The sequence below is a fragment of the Python bivittatus genome, unplaced genomic scaffold (assembly GCF_059951505.1).
Source record: "Python bivittatus isolate LINGU-HERP-01145 unplaced genomic scaffold, Pbiv_v1 ctg000340_np1212, whole genome shotgun sequence".
NCBI lineage: Eukaryota > Metazoa > Chordata > Lepidosauria > Squamata > Pythonidae > Python > Python bivittatus.
Window position 1 is genome coordinate 1,396,931 of NW_028277056.1, and position 18,734 is coordinate 1,415,664.

The 18,734-nt window shown below is 54.8% G+C and overlaps 1 protein-coding gene across 3 annotated transcripts; it reads left to right on the plus strand.

The window, feature by feature from the left end:
- Positions 1-171: 171 nt before the first annotated feature.
- On the plus strand, positions 172-17,503 carry RNF121 (ring finger protein 121). 3 transcript variants are annotated; one of them, XM_088140387.1, is made up of 10 exons: positions 206-279; positions 3,544-3,705; positions 5,780-5,817; positions 7,047-7,188; positions 10,048-10,202; positions 11,066-11,173; positions 11,841-11,961; positions 12,541-12,674; positions 16,573-16,674; positions 17,243-17,503. In XM_088140387.1, the coding sequence occupies exons 4-10, from the start codon at positions 7,063-7,065 to the stop codon at positions 17,361-17,363; spliced, it is 867 nt and encodes a 288-aa protein (XP_087996513.1). In that variant the 5' UTR covers positions 206-279; positions 3,544-3,705; positions 5,780-5,817; positions 7,047-7,062; the 3' UTR covers positions 17,364-17,503. The 3 variants fall into 3 exon arrangements, with proteins under 3 accessions (XP_087996511.1, XP_087996512.1, XP_087996513.1); XM_088140385.1 differs by lacking the exon at positions 3,544-3,705 and having other exon boundaries at positions 172-279; XM_088140386.1 differs by lacking the exons at positions 3,544-3,705; positions 11,066-11,173 and having other exon boundaries at positions 172-279.
- Positions 17,504-18,734: the final 1,231 nt, after the last annotated feature.

The window sequence follows — 18,734 nt, forward strand, 5'->3', positions numbered from 1 at the left end:
CAGGCACCTATCCACAGAGCCCTCGGAGCCCCCGCCCCCGTGTCTTCGCTTTCATGATTGCGCCCGAGGGCGAAGCCGGCCCTTGCCCGACGCTCCCTGGCGCGCGCGGACAGCCACCCGCCCTCTGCCGCCGCCTCGCGAGCGGCGATTGGCCGAGCGGGAGCCGGGGGCGGTGATTGGTGGGTGCCAGCGGAAGCGAGTTGGCGGAAAGGCGGGGGCAAGATGGCGGTGGTGGAAGTGGAGGTGGTGGGGGCGCCGCTGGAGCCCGGCGCTGAGGAGGTGAGGGCCGCCGGCGCCGCGAGCAGGGAAGCGGGGCCGGGGCGCTGCGCAGGGACGGTCGGCCGACGCCGCCCTTTGCGCCGAGCCTGCCGAGGGCAGCGGCTCGCTCGTCCTCCCCAGGCGAGGCGCGAGGGGAAGGGGGCCTGGCCCCTCTCCTCAGGAGCCCCCCAGCAGCCCCGCAGGGCAGGCCTCCCGCGCAGCCCAGCCCCCTCCGAGGAGATCCGAGCTGGGCAGAGCCTCCAGCGCCCGAGGAAGTCTACCCGGGTCAGGCGACCGAGAGGCCGAGCGACTGGGTGGCGTTCGCTTAAGGAGCACCCAGGAACCCGCATGCGGGCCCCGCACTGGGATCAAGGCTCCCCTGGGAGGCCGCTCTGGAAAAGGCCTTTGGCGTCTCCCCGCGCGGCCTCCGTTTGCCCACCTGAAGGCCTTTCCCCGTCAGGGCGCCCTGGGGCTCTTGTAGCGGGGAGGTGTGCAGCCCCATCGGCTGTCCTGCCGGGGGATGCTGCTGCCGAGTCTAATGCAGCGTTGCTCAACCTCGGCCCCTTGAAGAGCTGTAGACTCCAGCTCCCAGAATTCCCCAGCCAGCTGGGAGCTGGAGTCCACACCTCTTCAAGGGGCCGAGGTTGAGCAACGCTGCCCCGGTATGAACTCTTAGCATTTCCCACTCAGCACCGCCCATGCATTTCCATCTTTTGGCAATCTGGTCCCGCGCCTAAATTCACTTAGCCTGACGCAGACCCCGGAGCTATGATTTAGGCAGGAGCTCAAGCACCGGGCTGACTGTCATAGCCTTGGTTCTCCAGCTCCTGCATGGCTTTCTGACTTTCCCCTCTGCTTTCCAAGAGGCTCCTTTCCCCGGGGCTTCCCTTTGGGCCCCCGTGGGGGGGTGACGTTGCTGCTGTTCATCCCCCCTGCCTGTTTAAAGAAGCAACGGGGACGGCGGAGTTTGAGTGAGTGTCTTAATATCAGGGCGTGTTCACCAGCCCTGCTGCTTGCAGATGTATTTATTTATTAGGCTTATTTCTCGCCGCTGCGACTCTGGGCAGCTTACAGAGTTAGAAACCCCTCCCCGTGCATACCTACATACATATATATCTATAGACAACCACAAAAACTCAGGAATAGTCATTAAAAACAATAGAACTATTAAACCATAAAAACATAAGCTGCAGGAGAGATCTAATCCATTACAGAAAGTTGTATTAGTTGTCTCCCCTGCCCAACTAGCCAGTCAAGTATTCCCAAATAGTGGGTCTTTGAGTCAGAATTAGCTGTCCTGATAATTTGGGAGAGGAGCAGCTAGAGAAAGAAAGCAATGGAAGGTGAGGTTAGATGGGGAGAAATAATAGGTGTAGAGGGATCCTGCTATGCTGTCCTGCTGCCCACTGTCTGAGTCCCTGGCAGGAAAAAAAAAGTTGCAGCAGTAGGTGGTGGTGGCGGCAGAGACACTGTGCTGTCTGGCAGTACCGTAGTCCTGGTCAATAGGCACTGCTGATATGAGAGGCCCGCATGGGGAGAAGGAATACAAGGAACTGAAATCTGAGTGCTGATGCCCACTAGATCACTAGGAATCAAATCTTGGCTTGGAGCTGCAATGATTTGTGTGGCACTTCATTTTCAGAGACTGGGAGCAGTTGACAGTATCACCACAGTGTGAGAGGAGAGTCGTGTTAGTCTTTGGTGGCAAAAAATCTGGAGCCTAGTAGCACCTTTTCCAAGCTCGTGGAAACGGCTGCCTTTTAATCAAATGTGTTAGTCGGAAAAGGTGCTGTCAGATTCCTTCTGGCTTAATAGAACAGGCAGTAAGGTGAAAAGCTAATAATATCTATTCCCATGGAAAATGCAGTCCAACTGACATCCTACCCCTCAGGACATAATATGGCCTTACACGTCCCTAAAGGCCTTCCTGAAGAGCCAGAATAGGGAGGGGTGGTTGGGGTAGCTGGACCTAGGTTGTTCCAAATTGTTGAGCTATGCAGGCTATTGATGGTGGTGTCCAGGAACCTTGTCTTCAAAACAGGAACAGCTAGGCCTTCTCTGGCCTTCGGTGAGAGAGGACTTCAGAGAATGTCAGGTTTCCTTTCCTTCCTCCTGCCCAGCACAGATGGTAACTCTTGGTGTGTTCAGCGAGAAAAATGCTGTTGAAAGCTGAGCCTTCCCCATTTGCTGAAGTGGAGAAAGTTGGCCCGCTTTCCCTTGGCGTGGCAATAATTCTGAGGGTTCTTTCTGGCCTCTCACCCTGCCTGTAAGAGGAGGAGAAGCTGCTCCCCATTCCAGTCCTACTTCTCAATCGTCTCACTCCCGTCCTGCTGCTTCTCACCATAGTCAGCCCAGAACCTCCTGAGTTATTGGCTGAGGGTGTGTCTTACATACCTTTTCAGCATCTAAAGGATGACTCGCCTACACTCAGCACTTCTCTCCTGTTAGAGCAGTGTTTCTCAACCTTGGCAACTTGAAGATGTGTGGACTTCAACTCCCAGAACTCCCCAGCCAGCCATGGCTGGCTAGGGAATTCTGGGAGTTGAAGTCCACACATCTTCAAGTTGCCAAGGTTGAGAAACACTGTGTTGGAGGGTTTAGACAACATACTCCACTTAGCAACAGCAGTCCCTTTAAAGATGCAAAACAGTTTCTGATAGCAAAGGATGTTTTGATTAATTGTCTCACAGCTAAAAAAAGAGTTGATTGCATTTTGCGAATGAGACAAAATTATGGTTGAGGCTTGATTTGTGATGCCACAGAACAGCGGAGATATGCAAGAGCAGGAGTTCTGCTCGTTCCTCCTGTGCTTGCAACCTTTGCCTAGGCCTTGCTAGCTTGTTGGAATTCTTAGGGCTAGGTAGGCTACAGTCCTAGGCGTGCATAGCTGGCCTTATCTCTGAGTAAGTAAAGTTGCACATTATCATTACTTGTTTTTCCCTTCCTCTGGGAAACCCTTGGACCTCCAGGAGGAAAGCTTTCAACTTCAGGCAAGGATTTTCTTGCAGTTTGGTCTGGGGCCTTGTAAGCAAACTGGCTTCTCTGTCCCAAAGAATTTACTGCTTTCTTTCTACCTAGTGTCACTCTCCTTCGCACCTGTACGTGCCCTGCGTGCGCTGTGGTTAGCCATCAGAAATCAGGGAGTGGGGCGAGGGAGTCCTGGCAGGCCCAAGTATTTGTGCTCCTGTAATATTCAAGGTAGAGGGTGCAGCAGAGGCATGTGTGCTGCCAAATTTGTTTCATAAAAGATGTCATTGTGATTAAAAAGGAGTTTGTTTATTCTAGATGTTGGCTCCCACAGTGAAAGGGAGCTAAGGACACTAAAGGACATTCCTTTCAGTGAGCCTGGACATCTACCTGCTGGGAACGTGCTCCGTGTTTCATCTGTGGATAGTTGTAAACTGCCCCACCCACCCGTAGGACAGCCGTCACAGCTCTTCAAAGCAGGTGAGCATGCTTTGGCCTCTCCTCTGAGTGAAGTACTGATCAACCTTCTTTAGAGGAGAAGGTGGCCTTATCAGGGTTGTGGTGGCTTAGTGTCTTCTGACTTTAGTCCAAGGTTCCTGATGGCAAGATTTTTGTGGGCGGGGATCTTTCCCTGTGCCTGATGTAGTACTAAGGGGGGAAAAGGCCTGTTATGCTCAGAAAAGGGAGAGCTCGCTGGTCAGCGGTTCCTGTTGAGGCCAGGAGGGCCAAGTCACAAAGAGGGTGGAATGTCTGGTGTTGGGAAGTTCTCAGTTCTCCCGGGGAGGAAGGGATTGGAAGGTTGGTCAGCACTTCGCTCAGAGGAGAGGCCAAAGCATGCTTGCTTGTTAGAAGAGCGGTGATGGCTGTCCTACAGGTGGGTGGGGGCAGTTTACGACTGTCCTAACACACAATTGAAACAGCAGGGAGACAACAGGTACTCTGCAGCTTGTGCTGTTTGTACTGCTGGGATGAACTGATTCTGGCATCGGTTCTCTGGGCACGAGGGCAGTGTTTCTGGGCCTGGCTACAGAAGCACCCGTTGGGTGCTAAGGTGTTCTGTGGGATCCTGGAGGCTTCACCTTTTCGTGGCAGGCAAATTCTCAACTCTCTGATGTTCAGAGCTGGCAAAAGGGGACATGGGAAGTGAGTCTGAATGGAGACACTGATTACAAACTGAAATCCCTCCATGAACTGAAATTCTCCTCCTCTCAGCCGAAAATTGCTTCTGGAACAGAGAATCCTCTTCCGTATCCGCCTGGAAACCCTGCATGGTGCTGAAAAGAGGAGCGGGCCCTTTGCCTATCTCTAGCAACCCCAGGAGTAATTTGAGTAATTTTTCTCAACTTCTTTCTTTCCCAGTTACATTTCTGCCCCACCTTTCCTCCAGGATTTCAAGCTAGCATGCTCCTCCAACTTTTCTTCCACCACACCAACCCTGTGAGGTAGGCTGGCGCAAAGTCCCCCAGGGAGCTCCCATGGCTGAGGCTGGATGTGAATCCAGGTCTCCCCAGGCCAACACTTTCAGTGCTCCTTGGTCAACCCCTGGCCCAGGCTGAGCCAGGGCTTCTTTACTCACTCACCACTAGATGGGATTCTGGATTCCTCTTTTATAACAATAGGACTCATGGCTTCCCGTAACATGCAGATAAAATTAATCTAGGGGTCTCTCCCAGTTTTCTACTCTTTCTCTTTCAAGGATCACATCACAAACCTTTGGTTGCCTTCCAGGAGGGTAAAGTGCCAACTAGGCCTGCCCATCCCACTCTCAGGTGGAGCAGGGGCCCTCTCCTGCTGCCATTCCATGGAGCATGTGGGGAAGGGGAGCCTAATCTGGGCCCTCCCCTTCTCAGGCAGCCTCCTTTCTGCCAGCTGGGAAAGCAGGGGTTGCTTCTCTCATCCCCCTCCAGAGCCCAGTGAGTCAGGGCAGGGCTCGTTCAACCCTTGGATGGGGGGCAGGAGGACACATTGGCTTTGCACAGCATGCAAGGCAAGGGTGAAATGGGCCTGGGTGGTTTGTGGGGACCACAAAGCCATGTATGCGTCACATATTTGGGGTAGTTCATGCTATGACATGTCAATGTGTGTGACGACATTGTGGACAGTCTTGTGGAGAGTAGGGCACTCCATTAAGCCATACTGTGGCTATTCTGGGCATATAGTACCTTGTTATGTGAATACAGGTAGTCCTCAGTTTAAGAACGAGTTCCGTTCCCAAGGTCTGTCCTTAAGCTGAATTTGTATGTAAGCTGGAACAGTGTTACTGTATAATACTGTATAAGTAGCGTTGTGTAATGAACTTGAACCATTTTGTATTTAGCTCAAATCGCTGTATATTTAACTTGAATTTTCCTACAGTAGGCTCTGTTCTTAACTATGGGGCGTCCTTAGCCTGGGGACTGCCTGTGTAACCCTTGTGGTTTGTAGCACTTCTCCTGTTTCTGAATCCTGGTGAATCCGTGGAGGTTTCAAGAGCGCCTTTGCTAAGAGAGCAGGGTGTCCTCCCTCTGGTCAGAGGCTTCCTTTGGGTGCAGCTGCTCTGTCTTGTTTTCTGTAGGTTGACCTGTCACAGCTGGATCCAGATGAGAGATGGAGGTGAGTGAAAGGCCGGCTGGCTACCTTGAGGACATCTGCTTTGGTGGCCAAGGGCCATCCACGGGGAGGCGGGGGGCAAGTGACATCATTGTGCAAGGCCCGCCTCCAGCAGGCTGCTGACTTACCAGGCTGAGATAGGTGGCCTTGTTTTTGCACGCCCTGTGCTGGGGCTGCAAGACTCAGCCTGTTGACTCTCAGGGGCGGGCAGGGTTTCCTTCCACCTCCTGCTTCTGGGGGATAAGGAAGACTGGCCAGTGTAGTTCTGCTTCCCAGTATATCCTCCTGCTTTGTTCTCTCAACTGGCTGTGCTGAGAAGCAGGAGATGTGACAGCCAGAATCGCTGGAGTCAGTTGCCTGTGGGGAAGCAATCATAATGAACTGGCTTTTCTTGGCTAGGTTTTTATTCATTTAAAACTATACCCTCTTCCCATTACTGAGAGGTAATGTGCCAAGCCCGAAAAGGACCATACATTCCAGCTTTCTATTTCCCCAAATGCCAAGGTTTTGTCTCCAGGAAGTCTGCAACCTAACCCTCCCAATTTAAAAACCATGGTGATGCAGAGGAACCCACCTTGATCTGATAAAGACCATCTCCTATTTATCTTCATCCCATTCAACTATACTGCATTGAAGTAAAGGCTGAGATTTAGAGCTCCATAAAACACCCTAGGGCTTACTCCTGCATAAACATGTTTATGAGTGCGATCACTAGAGCAAAGAAAAGATGCAGAAAAGAAGGTGGGAGCCATGCAGTGCCATCTCATCCCCTTCCTGCCCCCTCTGGACCCTGCACCCTAGCTCTCTGGTCATTTGTCCCTTCCCCAAAGGGGAGAAGGCAAAATCATTAACAGATTAAGGTTTAGAGGCCTAGAGAAGTGCAGAGAAGAAGGGAGAACATGCTTTGGGGTCCTGAGTGGAAACGGCGGGAGGTCACCAAAGCTTAGATCCAAAACAGCTTAGAAACCAGCTACCCTGCTTTTCCATCATCCGATGCCCACAGTGCCCAAATCAGTAAGAAAAGTGGCCCTGAAAACATGCTGGCAAGTGTACCCTCTTGCCTGATTCCAACTGTACCTTTGCAGTCCTGAGATATACAAACGGTGTTGTGTCTTCGTAGACCTGTGTGTGTGCTACACAGCGTGACTGGAACCATTTCCAGCTGCTTGGGAAATTAGAAGGCCTCCAGACACATTTGTGTGTGAGGCTCACCTGCCCTGCTCTCATTTCAGGATCGAGCATGCCCGGATGCACGCCAAACACCGGGGCCACGAGGCCATGCACGCCGAAATGGTACTCATCTTGATCGCCACGTTGGTCGTCGCCCAGCTCCTCCTGGTACAGTGGAAACAGAGGCACCCTCGGTCCTACAACGTAAGGCAGCTGCTTCAGGGGTGATACCACATCACTCGGGGCTACCATGGTGGGCAGCCACTCCAGTGTTTAACTTAGAGGGTGGGGTCTGCCCACGTTGCAGCCAGAATCCTTCCCCAGCAGCAGCTCTGAGTGTATCAGGGGCTGTGATTCTACCCGGCACGTGGAGTTGGCTGAGAGAGGTGGGCTTCAGTGTTCCCCATCTGAGGCTGGCCAGCCTTCTCTGGGAAGAGCCCCCAGGAATAGGTTAGACCAGTGTCTCTCAACCTTGGCAGCTTGAAGATGTGTGGACTTCAACTCCCAGAGTTCCCCAGCCATAATTTCCCAGCATCAGGGTCTTTTCCAAAGAGTCCTCTCTTCGCATTAGGTGACCAAAGTATCTGAGTTTGAGCTTCATTATCCATCCTTCCAATGAGCAGTCAGGGTTGTTTTCCTTTAAGATTGACTGGTTTGACCTCCTAGCAGTCCAGGGGACTCTTAAGAGTCTTCTCCAGCACCACAGTTCAAAGACGTCAATTCTTCGGCGCTCAGCCTTCTTTATGGTCCAGCTCTCACAGCCAGACATCTGGAGCCAATTGTAAAGTATTGATCTGTAAGCTTTTTGAAGACCATGCAGTAATCAAGCATGGGTTTGTCAAGAACAGTTCTTAAAAAATTAATCTGACTTCAGTTTTTTGTTCACATGACTTCCCTAATACATTGTGGGAATGTTGTAGATGGCGGCATCCTCAGTCGAGTGAGGCAAAATAGGGAAGATGCCGGTTCTGGTGTGATTAAACCCCTCCCCCTTGATATCAAAATGCACATTAAAGGGGGTGGGGCTTGGATTCTGCTCTTGCAGGCTCTGTCTTGCCCCTTTGGCAATTAGCCTGCAACATTGTGATAGTAAGGGAATGTGCTTAGTTCAGCGTTTCTCAACCTTGGGAACTTTAAGATGTGTGGACTTCAACTCCCAGAATTACCTAGCCAGCATGCTGACTGGGGAATTCTGGGAGTTGAAGTACACACATCTTGAAGTTTTGGCAGATTCCTGGCTGGCTTGAAAACCACCTTCAGAAGTGGACAATACATGACTTGGATGAGAAAACTGAAGGAATGCATGTCAGATTTGCAGATGATGCTAAACTGGATGAGAGGTTAATACTTTGGAAGATAGAAACTGGAAGGTAACTTGATAACATTTTCAGCCATGTCTGAAGATAAAGGAATGAAGTTTAAAGACAAATGCCAGGTTGTTCATTTAGGCCAGTGTTGTGCAAACTTGGCCACTTTAAGATGAGTGGACTTCAACTCCCAGAATTCCTCAGCCAGCCAGAATTTTGGGAATTGAAGTCCACTCATCTTAAAGTGGCCAAGTTTGGACAACACTGAATTAGGCCAAAGAAATGAAATCCGTAAGTACAGGATGGGAGATTCCTGCCTTGCTAGCATCCTTATGAAAAGGACCTTGGGGCTTCCCAGAGTCGCCTACTGAGATGGGCAGCTGTGCAAATTGATAAATCAATTGATAATCTTAGAATGATGGGTATTCAAATGATCGCAATGGGACATTGCTGCAAAGAAGGCAAGTGCTATTTTAGGCTGCCGCAATTGAAGCATAATTTACAAATCCTGCGGAGTAAAGTTCGGCTTCAGGTTGCATTCACCAGAGCCCTGCTTGAGTGTTGTGCCTAGTTTTCAAGAAACAAAGGCGGATCCAGGGACTGGAAAGAAAGCCTGCCTGGAAGAGAACTGGGAATGTGTAGCCTTGACGAGACAAGAGTGTGCTTTTGGTGTCCTTGAAGGATATTGCACCAAACATGTTCAGGCCCTGTGCTCTCTTGTTCCAGGATGCCGAATGTGGAATTGATTGATTACATGCCATCAAGTTGGTGTTGACTCTTAGCAACCACGTAGATAGATTTTCTCCATGGCAATCTGTTCCAACCTGGTCCTTCAGGTCTCCCCATTCTATAATCAGGCCTATCCACCTGGCTGCTGGTCGTCATCTTCTTTCTTTCCTTCCACCTTTCCCTGGATTATGGACTTCTCTACAGATTGTAAGGCTTACATGAATAGAAATGGATGGATGGATGGATGGATGGATGGATGGATGGATGGATGGAATTGATTGATTACGTGCCATCAAGTCCGCATCAACTTTTAGCAAATAGACTCCTCCATGATGATCTGCCCCTAACCTGATCCTTCAGGTCCTCCAAGGGAACCCCCAACACAACTGTGACTGAGTCCATCCCTCTTGCTGCTGGTCGTCCTCTTCTTCTCTTTCTTCCCATTAATTGCTGATTAGTGCCATCAAGTCAGTGTCGGCTCTTAGCAACCACATAGATAGGATTCTTCCAGGAGAGTCTGCCCCTAGCCGTAACTGAGTCCCTCCACCCTGCTGCTGGTCATCCTCTTCTCTTTCCTTCCGCCTTTCCCAGCATCAGGGCCTTCTTAGATGTAGAATAGTGGGGAAAATATTGCAGGAAGACAGCTCCTGATTGAACACCAGGAAAAACTCGCAAAGGATAGAAGCAGTTCGACCGTGGGGCCGAACTGGGACCCACAGAGATGGGGTCTTCTTTTCATTGTTCAAGCAGAGACCAGACCGCCCTCTGTCAAGGAGGCTTAGTGAATTGACCCGGTGGCCTAAATAATGAGTCAGTGGCCCCGTCTGCTAGGCCTGAGTGTCGTTTGATGCCGGGCTGGGCTTGCCTGGCTGCTGCTTGGGGAGGGCTGATTCGCAGCTCCCGCGGCTGGAGTTCTTTCAGGGTCGTCTGGAGAGAGGGCTGCGACTGCCGAACGGGGATTCCCGCCGAGTAGCAGTTCCCCAGGGAGAGTTGGGGCTGCCCCTCTAAAGCCCCTCTCTTCTTGCAGATGGTGACCCTCTTCCAGATGTGGGTTGTCCCCCTCTACTTCACGGTGAAGCTGCACTGGTGGCGATTCCTGGGCATCTGGATCTTCTTCTCGGCCATCACGGCTTTCGTCACCTTCCGAGCCACTCGGAAGCCCCTTTTCCAGACCACACCCAGGTGAGCCGGTGCCTTTGGAGGAAGGCCGCGGAGGTCCTGCGGGTGGTGGGGTCAGTGCTTGCAGGGGCCTTTGGGCGCTGGCAAGGCTCGGGTCTTCTGCAAACGAGGCCCTTTCTATTTTGGCTTGGGCTAATTCAGTATTTTTAATCATGCTCATTTGCTAACGGGCTACTAGTTAGCAACTAAACGTTTCGCGTCCTAATGGAATAATGTGAATGCAGTCTCTAAAATAGTTAAATTGGTGGGGCTTAACTCCCGCTGGTGTTGGGAAAGAGTGGAGGGAGTGGTCTGCACAAGGAGGGGCATCCTGCAGTCACCGGCTGCTCTCTCTCGTGGCCATCTGAAGCGTGGCCGGACAGAGGTGGCTCGGTTGCAGAACGTCGGCATCTGAAACCAGGGGAGGACGCAGAGAGGTCAGCGTCCTAATTATGCTGTGTGTGTGTGTAGATATAAGAAACTCTCTAGCCAGCAAAACCCACGTTCATTTATGTGTTTATTTTATTTCATTGGATTTGGAAGCTGCCCAAGATCATTTTTTATTTACATTGCTGTGTAGAGTCAACTCTAAATGCCTTGCTGTAACTGTATTGTTTCCTGAAGAGAGCAGCTCTCAGTTGGAATTATTTTAGCTTGCAAATCAGGTGGATGCATATTCATTTTCACCGGGTATTTATATAGCTTTTCTGGGAAGCATTTGACTCCAACTTTGGGACGATGCCATTGATTTATTTTATAGAGGAAAGGTTTAGCTGTGATCGAAACAATACTACCGTTTTCAGCTGTAGAACCTTAGGGTGGTAGAAACAGAAATGCATCCTGTTTATAGCTGTGCACGCGCGTGTGTTTTTCCTCCCTACAACTAGATTGGTTTACAAGTGGTTCCTCCTAATATATAAGATCAGCTATGCCACAGGGATCGTTGGTTATATGGCTGTCATGTTCACCCTCTTTGGACTTAATTTATTATTCAGGTGAGGAAAATTGATTCCCCTCCTATATTTCAAATGTTTCATGAGCTGCAGCTGTTAGAAAATCAGCGGGGCCCTCTCGCTGGGCAAGCCAGCCCAGAAGAAGCATTTAGAGAAGGGGAAGGGCTACAGCCCCACCAAGGGTGCCGTGACCGCGCTCAGCGCAGGCCAGCCCACCGCGTTGCCCTGTGAGGAGCAGCTGCGTCGGGTAATCGGGTATCAGCAGGGTGTCCCTTGTGGCATGCTGGGGTGGGGAATTTCCTGTGCTGGTAAGAGAGGGTCAGCCGAGCTCCTCCCAGCCTGGGGCCCTGAGATTTCTCAGACTTGAACTCAGAACCTTTGGCTAACTCATCTGGAAAGAATCCAGTTGGAGAAAGCAGATTTTGGCATTCAGCATACCCACTCTGTGCCAGAATTGGCATTTGCCCCGTGAAATGTTGGGGGCTGTTTGGAGGACTCCCGAGCCTCATTAGCGCATGGCCCCAAAGGGGAGCTTGGCAGGGAAGGCGTTCACTCAGCCAGATGAGTCCCCAGGGGTCCGGGCTGGCAAGCCACTGTGGCCCCAGCTTGAAAGCCGCAATCCCAGCTCAGGCTTCAAGGTGCGCCTGCCTGGGGTGGGGTGCCCTTCGTGGCCCGGATGGAGGGTCCTAAAGGCTCTTCCCCGTGGCAGAATAAAACCAGAAGATGGCATGGATTTTGGGATCTCTCTCCTGTTCTACGGCCTCTATTATGGAGTCCTGGAGCGCGACTTTGCCGAAATGTGTGCAGATTACATGGCCTCCACAATCGGGGTAAGATCCCCAAAGGGGAAGCAGCTTCTGTGCCAAGGGTGAGGGTCGTTCAAGGAAGGGCCTGGTGCCTCCAAAGAGGGAGCAGGGGTGAGGGGTCTTCCTTGGGGGGGGCATGCCTCCTGTTTGCTCTGCCTGTCTTCTCCTGCTGTCACCCTCCTGTGACCCACCTCCTCCCCCTCAGTCCTTTTGCCCCACACTGCAGGAGGGTCAGCGGTGTCCTGCCCGGGGCATTTGGAGCAGTGCAGGAAGGGACACGTTGGAGGGGGAGAGAGGAGGGGCTGGTTCATGCCTGCCGAAGAGCCTTCGTGTGCTCTCTCAGCAGAGTGTGCAACCTTGGCTGGCTTCAGGGCACATCAGCCTATCAAGCGGGCGAAGCCAGGGCCCTTGTGGGGGTGGGGGAGAGCTTAAAGCTGGGGCTTATGGGATCCACAGTTCAAGAATCCTTTCCCTTCTGTGCACTGCGATGCTTCCCCAGGAAGAGGGACCTGGGGACGTTGGAGTAAGGGGGCCCTCCAAGAGCCTGAAAGTCACCCTGGCTCTCTGTGTCCCTTGGATCCCTGCCCTTCTCACCTTGTGCAGTTTTACAGCGCCTCTGGCATGCCCACCAAGCACCTCTCGGACAGCGTCTGTGCCGTCTGCGGGCAGCAGATCTTTGTCGATGTGAACGAAGAAGGGATCATCGAAAACACCTACAGACTCTCTTGCAATCACGTGTATCCTTCAGCAGGACAGGAGCTCCTCGTGGCCCCTCACGTTCCTGGCAGAAATGAGGGAGGGAGGAACGGGGGGCTGCTTTCAGGGGGGGTGTTTGTGTTCATACCCACTCCCGCCCCCCCCCGCCCACAGCCTGCGTTCATACCACAGCCTAACCTAGAAGAAATTCAGTCCACTCTCTGAGTTCCCACTGTAGGAGTCAGAAGGTGATAAAAGGGCATTGTTGAATTGTGGGATTTGGGTTAGGAAGAAGGGACAGCAGCCCACCCCCCACCAGCGGTGAGCACCAGAGAGGGCTATTGGAACAGGAACCCCGATGGGAGAGGCTGGGTGATCTTGTCTGCCAGTCCCAGGTGACAGCAGGGGCTCTGGGAAAAGGGAAGGGACCCTGGGGGTCTTCTGGTCTGATCCCCCGCCCAGGGCAGCCACCCTGGGATAAAGGATGAAGATGGCGAGGCTGGTTACTGGCCGGGCCATCAAGTGGTCACTGGTTGAAAGTGGTTTGATGACGGTGGTGGTGAGGGTAATGGGGGGGGCGGAGTTTCAGAGTGGGGGGAATGACCCCCTCAGGCAGAACCTTCCAGGGTCGGGGGTGGTAGGAACTGGGGTTGGACAGGAGAAAGGATGGAAACCAGGGCCGCCGTGAGGGGCAGAGGGAGATAACAGGAGGAGGGCGCCTGAGGCAGGAGAGGAGGCCTGGCAGGTGTGATGTGGGAGGCTCTGTCCCCAGAGGGCTGGGCCTGAGGCTCTGTTTCTGAGGTTGGGCTGGGGGTGATGCTTTGGTCCTGCCCCTTCGGCTCACGGGAGTGTTCTTCCTGAGCACCTGCTCCTCATCTCTGGGGTGCTGTTGGAGTTTCCCAGACTTGTGGTTCTGGGTGAAAGCGGAAACGCTATTTGGAGAACGGCAGGAGCTCCGTTCTCACAGGGATTTGTAAGACCTCATTCTCCAAATCACATGCCCATTCTCACAAGACCTGGGAAGACCAGAAGCTTTCCAAAGGAACGTGAGAACAGGGTGCACGGTTTGGAGAAAGAATGGCATGAGTGGCCTTGGGAAGAAGGCCAGGCCAGTGGCTGCCTCACATCTGGTAGGGTCAGGCTGGGCATGCCTTGTCAGTGGCCAGAGGAAACTGGCAAAGGTCAGCTGGGTGTGGCAGAGCCTGTGGAATGCAGGGCAGCGGGGGCAACTGGAGCTTTGCACAGTGGTGCTGGGATGGCTGGCCACGGTGTGGGGCTTGAGGCAGCATTTCTCAGTGGCAGCGGCAGCGCTGGGGCTGCAGTAAGAAACCTGGGGAGCAGTGGCAGCTGGCTGAGACTACCTAAGGCCCCGGGCCTCTACTTCAGCCCCGGCACTGCCACCACCGAGTGCCACCCTGCAGGGCAGCCAAAAGGGCATAGAAGGGGAGGGAGAGATAGGTGGGTGGGGGAGTTGCAACACCCCGGTGGTCGTAAGTGTGGGCGGGCTGCCAAGCGCCCAAATTTCAATCACGTGACTGCGGGGGCGCTGCAACGGTCGTAACTTTGGGCATGGGTCATAAGTCCATTTTTTCAGCACTGTCGTAATTTCGAACAGTCACTGAACAAATGGTCGTTAAGCAAGGGCTACCTGTACTCAATCAGCCCATCTCAGGCATCTACTGGATCTGTGTGGTTTCCAGAGGGCGCTGGGCTCTCCCCCAAAACCCTGGGTGCCAAGACTTGGGTTGCTTGCTGGCACGTGGCAGGAGCGGCCTCTTCTTGCTCACTGGTCCAGGGGAGCTCCTCGCTTTACTAAGGGGCTCCTGGAGAAGTGGCAGAAGAGATGCCTGGAGCGCCGCCGGGGTAGAAGAGAGGGGCTGAAGAGCTGTATGTTCTCTCCTCGGGTGGCCTCCTCGGATTTCTCCCTCGTGTCCCTTTTCAGAGCGACCTGTTGGGGCAGGATGGGCCAGAAGAACGCTTAGCAGGGTGCTGGGGAGGACTTGCGGTGCCGCAGGAGGATGAAGCTGCTGGATTCACAGAGTCAGACCCAGCTGGGCAGGCCTGACGGGTGACGGAGGCTTCATCTTGTGGTTATCTGGGGTGGGATTGAGCCTCTGGGTCCCCAGGAAGTGGGCAGGCCCTTCGCGTCATCCTTCTGCCCCCGGGCCAGAGCAGTAGGAAGCGCGTCCTTGGGGAGAGGGCAGGCGCTGCTCGGAGCCCTCCTGTGCAACTGGTGTGGCCCCTCCGCCCAGGCGGAGCAGCAAGTCCACTAACCGGCCGCAGCGGGCTCAGTCGCTCAAGCGAAAGGCCTCCCTGAGCGTCTTGTGGAAGCGCGGCCCTGACTCCGCCAGGATGGGGCCCTGCGCTGCGAAGACGGTGTCTTCCGAGTTGGACCCGAGTTGGACCGTGGGCCTGGCCCGGCTCTTGGTCCGTGGGCCTGGCCCGGGCGCTGCTCGGATCCCAGGCCGTTGACCTTCGGAACCGCGGCTAACACGGCCCGCGCGCGAAGCCAATCTTGCGGGCAAAGACCTGTGTCCGTGAGGTGGCCTTTTTCGCAGAGCATCGGCCTCCCAGCGGGGGCTAACCAGGATGGGTGTGTGCGCGTGTGTGTCTGTGCATAAGGTGTACGGTCTTCCCTCTGCTTGTGGGGAGACCCAGCGCTTCCTGTTTTAAGGCTCGCTGGGGATCTTCGAGCAATCGGTCAACTCTGAAGCGTTTAAGTGGAAATGTGAGGCCGACGACTCACCGTGCGCAGCGTTTTGCAGCACGGCCGGGGGTTCCTAGCTGCCCCCCCGCCCGTGGTGCTTCTGTGTCAAAGGAGGGGTGAGTCAGTTGCCCCCTTTGCTTTCAGTCTGACATCACACTTCTTCAAAAGAACTGGCTTCCGGAGGAAGGAGAGACCCAATCCGTGCAACCGTTGTTGAGTCATCCGGCGTGAGCATCAGAGTAACCCCAGCCTCACCCCAGAGTGAATCCCGGGGAAGCAAAACAATAATAAAAGGAAATGGTTCCTAAGGAGGGGCGAGGGCGGCCTCCCATCCCCATCCCCGTACGGTTATTTTTGGGGTTTGACGTAAATGTGGCAACGTTTGCTTTGATGAAGCCTTTGGAAGCCTATGCTGGCCCTTCCCAATCCGGGGGTCTCTGCCTGTGCTGACCTGTAGCACCCGATGCCTGCAGAGTATGGGAGTTGTAGTCCCCAGCCTGACCCGTGAGGGGTGCAGCAAGGTGATAGGGTTACGGTGTAGGGAAGGCTGCAGTCTGCTAGCCCCAAGGACCCCGGGGAGGCCGCCGGCCCCTCTGCCCGAGGCCCGTCTCTGTGCAGCTGGGGGTCCCAGGCGTGCTGCTCGGGGACAGTGGCCCGGGGAGTACGCAGCGGGGCCGCCCTCCCCAGGTGCATGGGAGGAGTGCATGGGATTGTGGCCACGGAGCGGGAAAGAGGAGCCAGAAGGGACACCCGGGCGCTCCTCGGGAACTGCCAGGCGGAGGGCAGTGCCTGTCCTCCAGCAGGTCGGTGGGGCTCGAGGGCTACCGCACAAGGCCCCAGTGTGCTTCTCTGTCCTACACCAATGTTTTGTCGTGCCTTGAACCCACATCCCGTGACCGTCACGTGCCGGAGGCAGCACGGTCAGCTTCCCATGGGGACGCAGGGGCCGGCACAGCTCACTTCCAGATGCCTTTCAGAGGCAGGATATGTGCTTCCTCCTCCTCCTCCTCCTCCTCCTCCTCCTGGTGGTCAAATCTAAAAGACCCCCGGGAGATCCTGAGCTGTCCGTGTCTCTGTAACGTTGGTTGTCCCAGCTGGTCTCCCTGGTTCCGCTGCATGGCCTCCACGGGGCGCCTCCAAGGTGGCGGGGGCACGTCTGGTTTGACTAAAGCCGCCGCTCGCTCCTGGACTCTGCGCACGTTCGTTTGCTCCTTGACTCGTTGCCCTCCCAGCTTCCATGAGTTCTGCATCCGGGGCTGGTGCATCGTGGGGAAGAAGCAGACCTGTCCCTACTGCAAGGAGAAGGTGGACCTGAAGCGGATGTTCAGCAATCCGTATCCTTCAGCGGCGGCTGCTTAGGGAAGGGTTTGTCCGTAATCGTAACTTCACCCGGAGGGCTGCGCTGGATGGTCTCTGTCCCTCCCAGCCCTTGTTTTCTGCTTTTCTGGGTTTAAGAGGGCGGGCCCCGTGAGCTTGATAGGCACCACAGGTGTGCCCCCCCCCGCAGTCTCCTTGCAAATGTTTTCCACGCGGGAGTGAACTGGGCGCGCTCCTGTCGCGGCCTTCTGTTCCTGCAGCCGCTTTTCTCGCTCGCCCATCTGCAGCTGCCCGGGTGGGTGAGTGGCAACACGGAGCGCTGATTGGCCTGACGCTGAGGCAGGGCCTTGAGCCCCAGGCGGGGGCCAGCCGGGAGCCGTGCCAAAGCACGGCCCCTCTCAGCGCCCGCTTCTCCAGAGAGCCAGAAGGCAGTCTGCCGAGGAGGGGGCTGGGGAGCCCCCACTGTCTCTGAGGGGGAGTGAGCCATCCTGGGCTGGGCTGGACCTCAGGAGGGGGCGGGATGTTGGGCTGCGGGCTCCGCGTTGGTCGGCCTCCTCGTGGGCTTCCTTTAACTCCCGCTGCCAGCTGGGAGAGGCCGCACGTCATGTACGGACAGCTGCTGGACTGGCTGCGCTACCTGGTGGCTTGGCAGCCGGTCATCATCGGACTGGTGCAAGGCATTAACTACATCCTGGGGCTGGAATAGCCCCCGGGTCCTCCCACCTCGCCAGAACGCCCCTGGGGAGCCGGGCCCCCAAGCCACACGGCGGAGGACGGCCTTCAGACCCAAAGGAGAAGCGTTCTCGATCACTTACCTCTCAGGATCGTGGCCTTTGCCCAGCGCTGCCCCGCCAGCACACCCAGAAGGACTTGGTGCAAGAGAAGCCACCGCTGAGGTCGGCTCGTGCTGCCTGCTGGTTGGGAGGGGAAGCCTCTCTCTTTTCTTTTTTTTAGCAAGAAAGAAAACAGTTATTTTAACGAGCATCTTGAAACATCTTTTTATTCCTGATGCAAAAGGAAATGGATGTTTCCCTTCCCTTCCAGTTACCCTCCAGAGTTGCCCCTTCATGCCTGGCCTGGTGGCACCACCTTTCGAGCAAGCCCCCCCCCCCCCCCCGCTGCCCCAGTCGCTTCTGGCTGGCTGGCTCAGGGCTTCTGAGGACAGGTGCCAAGCTGGGCAGCCGCCGTGTGGCGAGAGGGTCCTGCCCTGCCTCTGGTTCCCAGCCCCATCTTCCCTGGCTTTTGGGGCGGGGGTGTCTCCGAGGCCAAACTGGGGTCGCACCGTGTGGTCTGGGCCTTTTCCACAGAGACCAAGCACCGATTCTGGACTTCCTCTGTTTTTTCTGCCCTTGCTGGGCTCCACCGGGAGGAGGCCCCTCCGGATCTTTCTGGAGAGGGATCTCTGCCTCCTTGCGCTCTTCTCTTAAAACGTCTCTCTCGGGAGCCATTCCTTGCCAAGCCCGGGACTTTTCTCGGCTTGCCCGTTAGACAAGGCGAGCTTTGGAAGTAGCAGCTTGGAAACTTGCCAGATTGTAGGGCTGGGAGGAATTGGCTCCTCCCTCCCCATTTTGCCTGGAAGGAAGCGACGCCTGGCCGAGTTGATTCTGATGCTGCTAAGAGGCTCTACAGAAGCCGAGGGTCGCCAGGTGGCCTCCCATCCTCACCCCTGTATGTTTTTTTTTTAGGGTTTGATGTAAATGTGGCAATGTTTGTTTTAATGAACAGCGGTGTTAATGAGGGAAAGGGGGCAAAGGATGGGGCTGCTTTGGCACATCTTAACCCAAGAAGAGCCGTGGAAACAGGCGAGGTGGCAGGCACAGAACTTCTTTCTCCTGGCACCAGATGAGAGGACAGACGGATGTCAAGCCGGGGAGGCACATTTCTGCACGGAGGCTCCCAAACGCCTTGCCAGGTGATGTCCTCATCCTTTTCGCCGGCCCGGAAAATGAAGGGCAGGTGCTGAGCGGCCGAGCCCTCGCAGGCAAGCCAGGAGGGTGCTCCCCGCCTCCTGCTGTGCAGCTGCCAAAATGCTGGGTGCGTCCACAGGGGAAGGGAGGTCCCTCTCTGGCTCATGCAG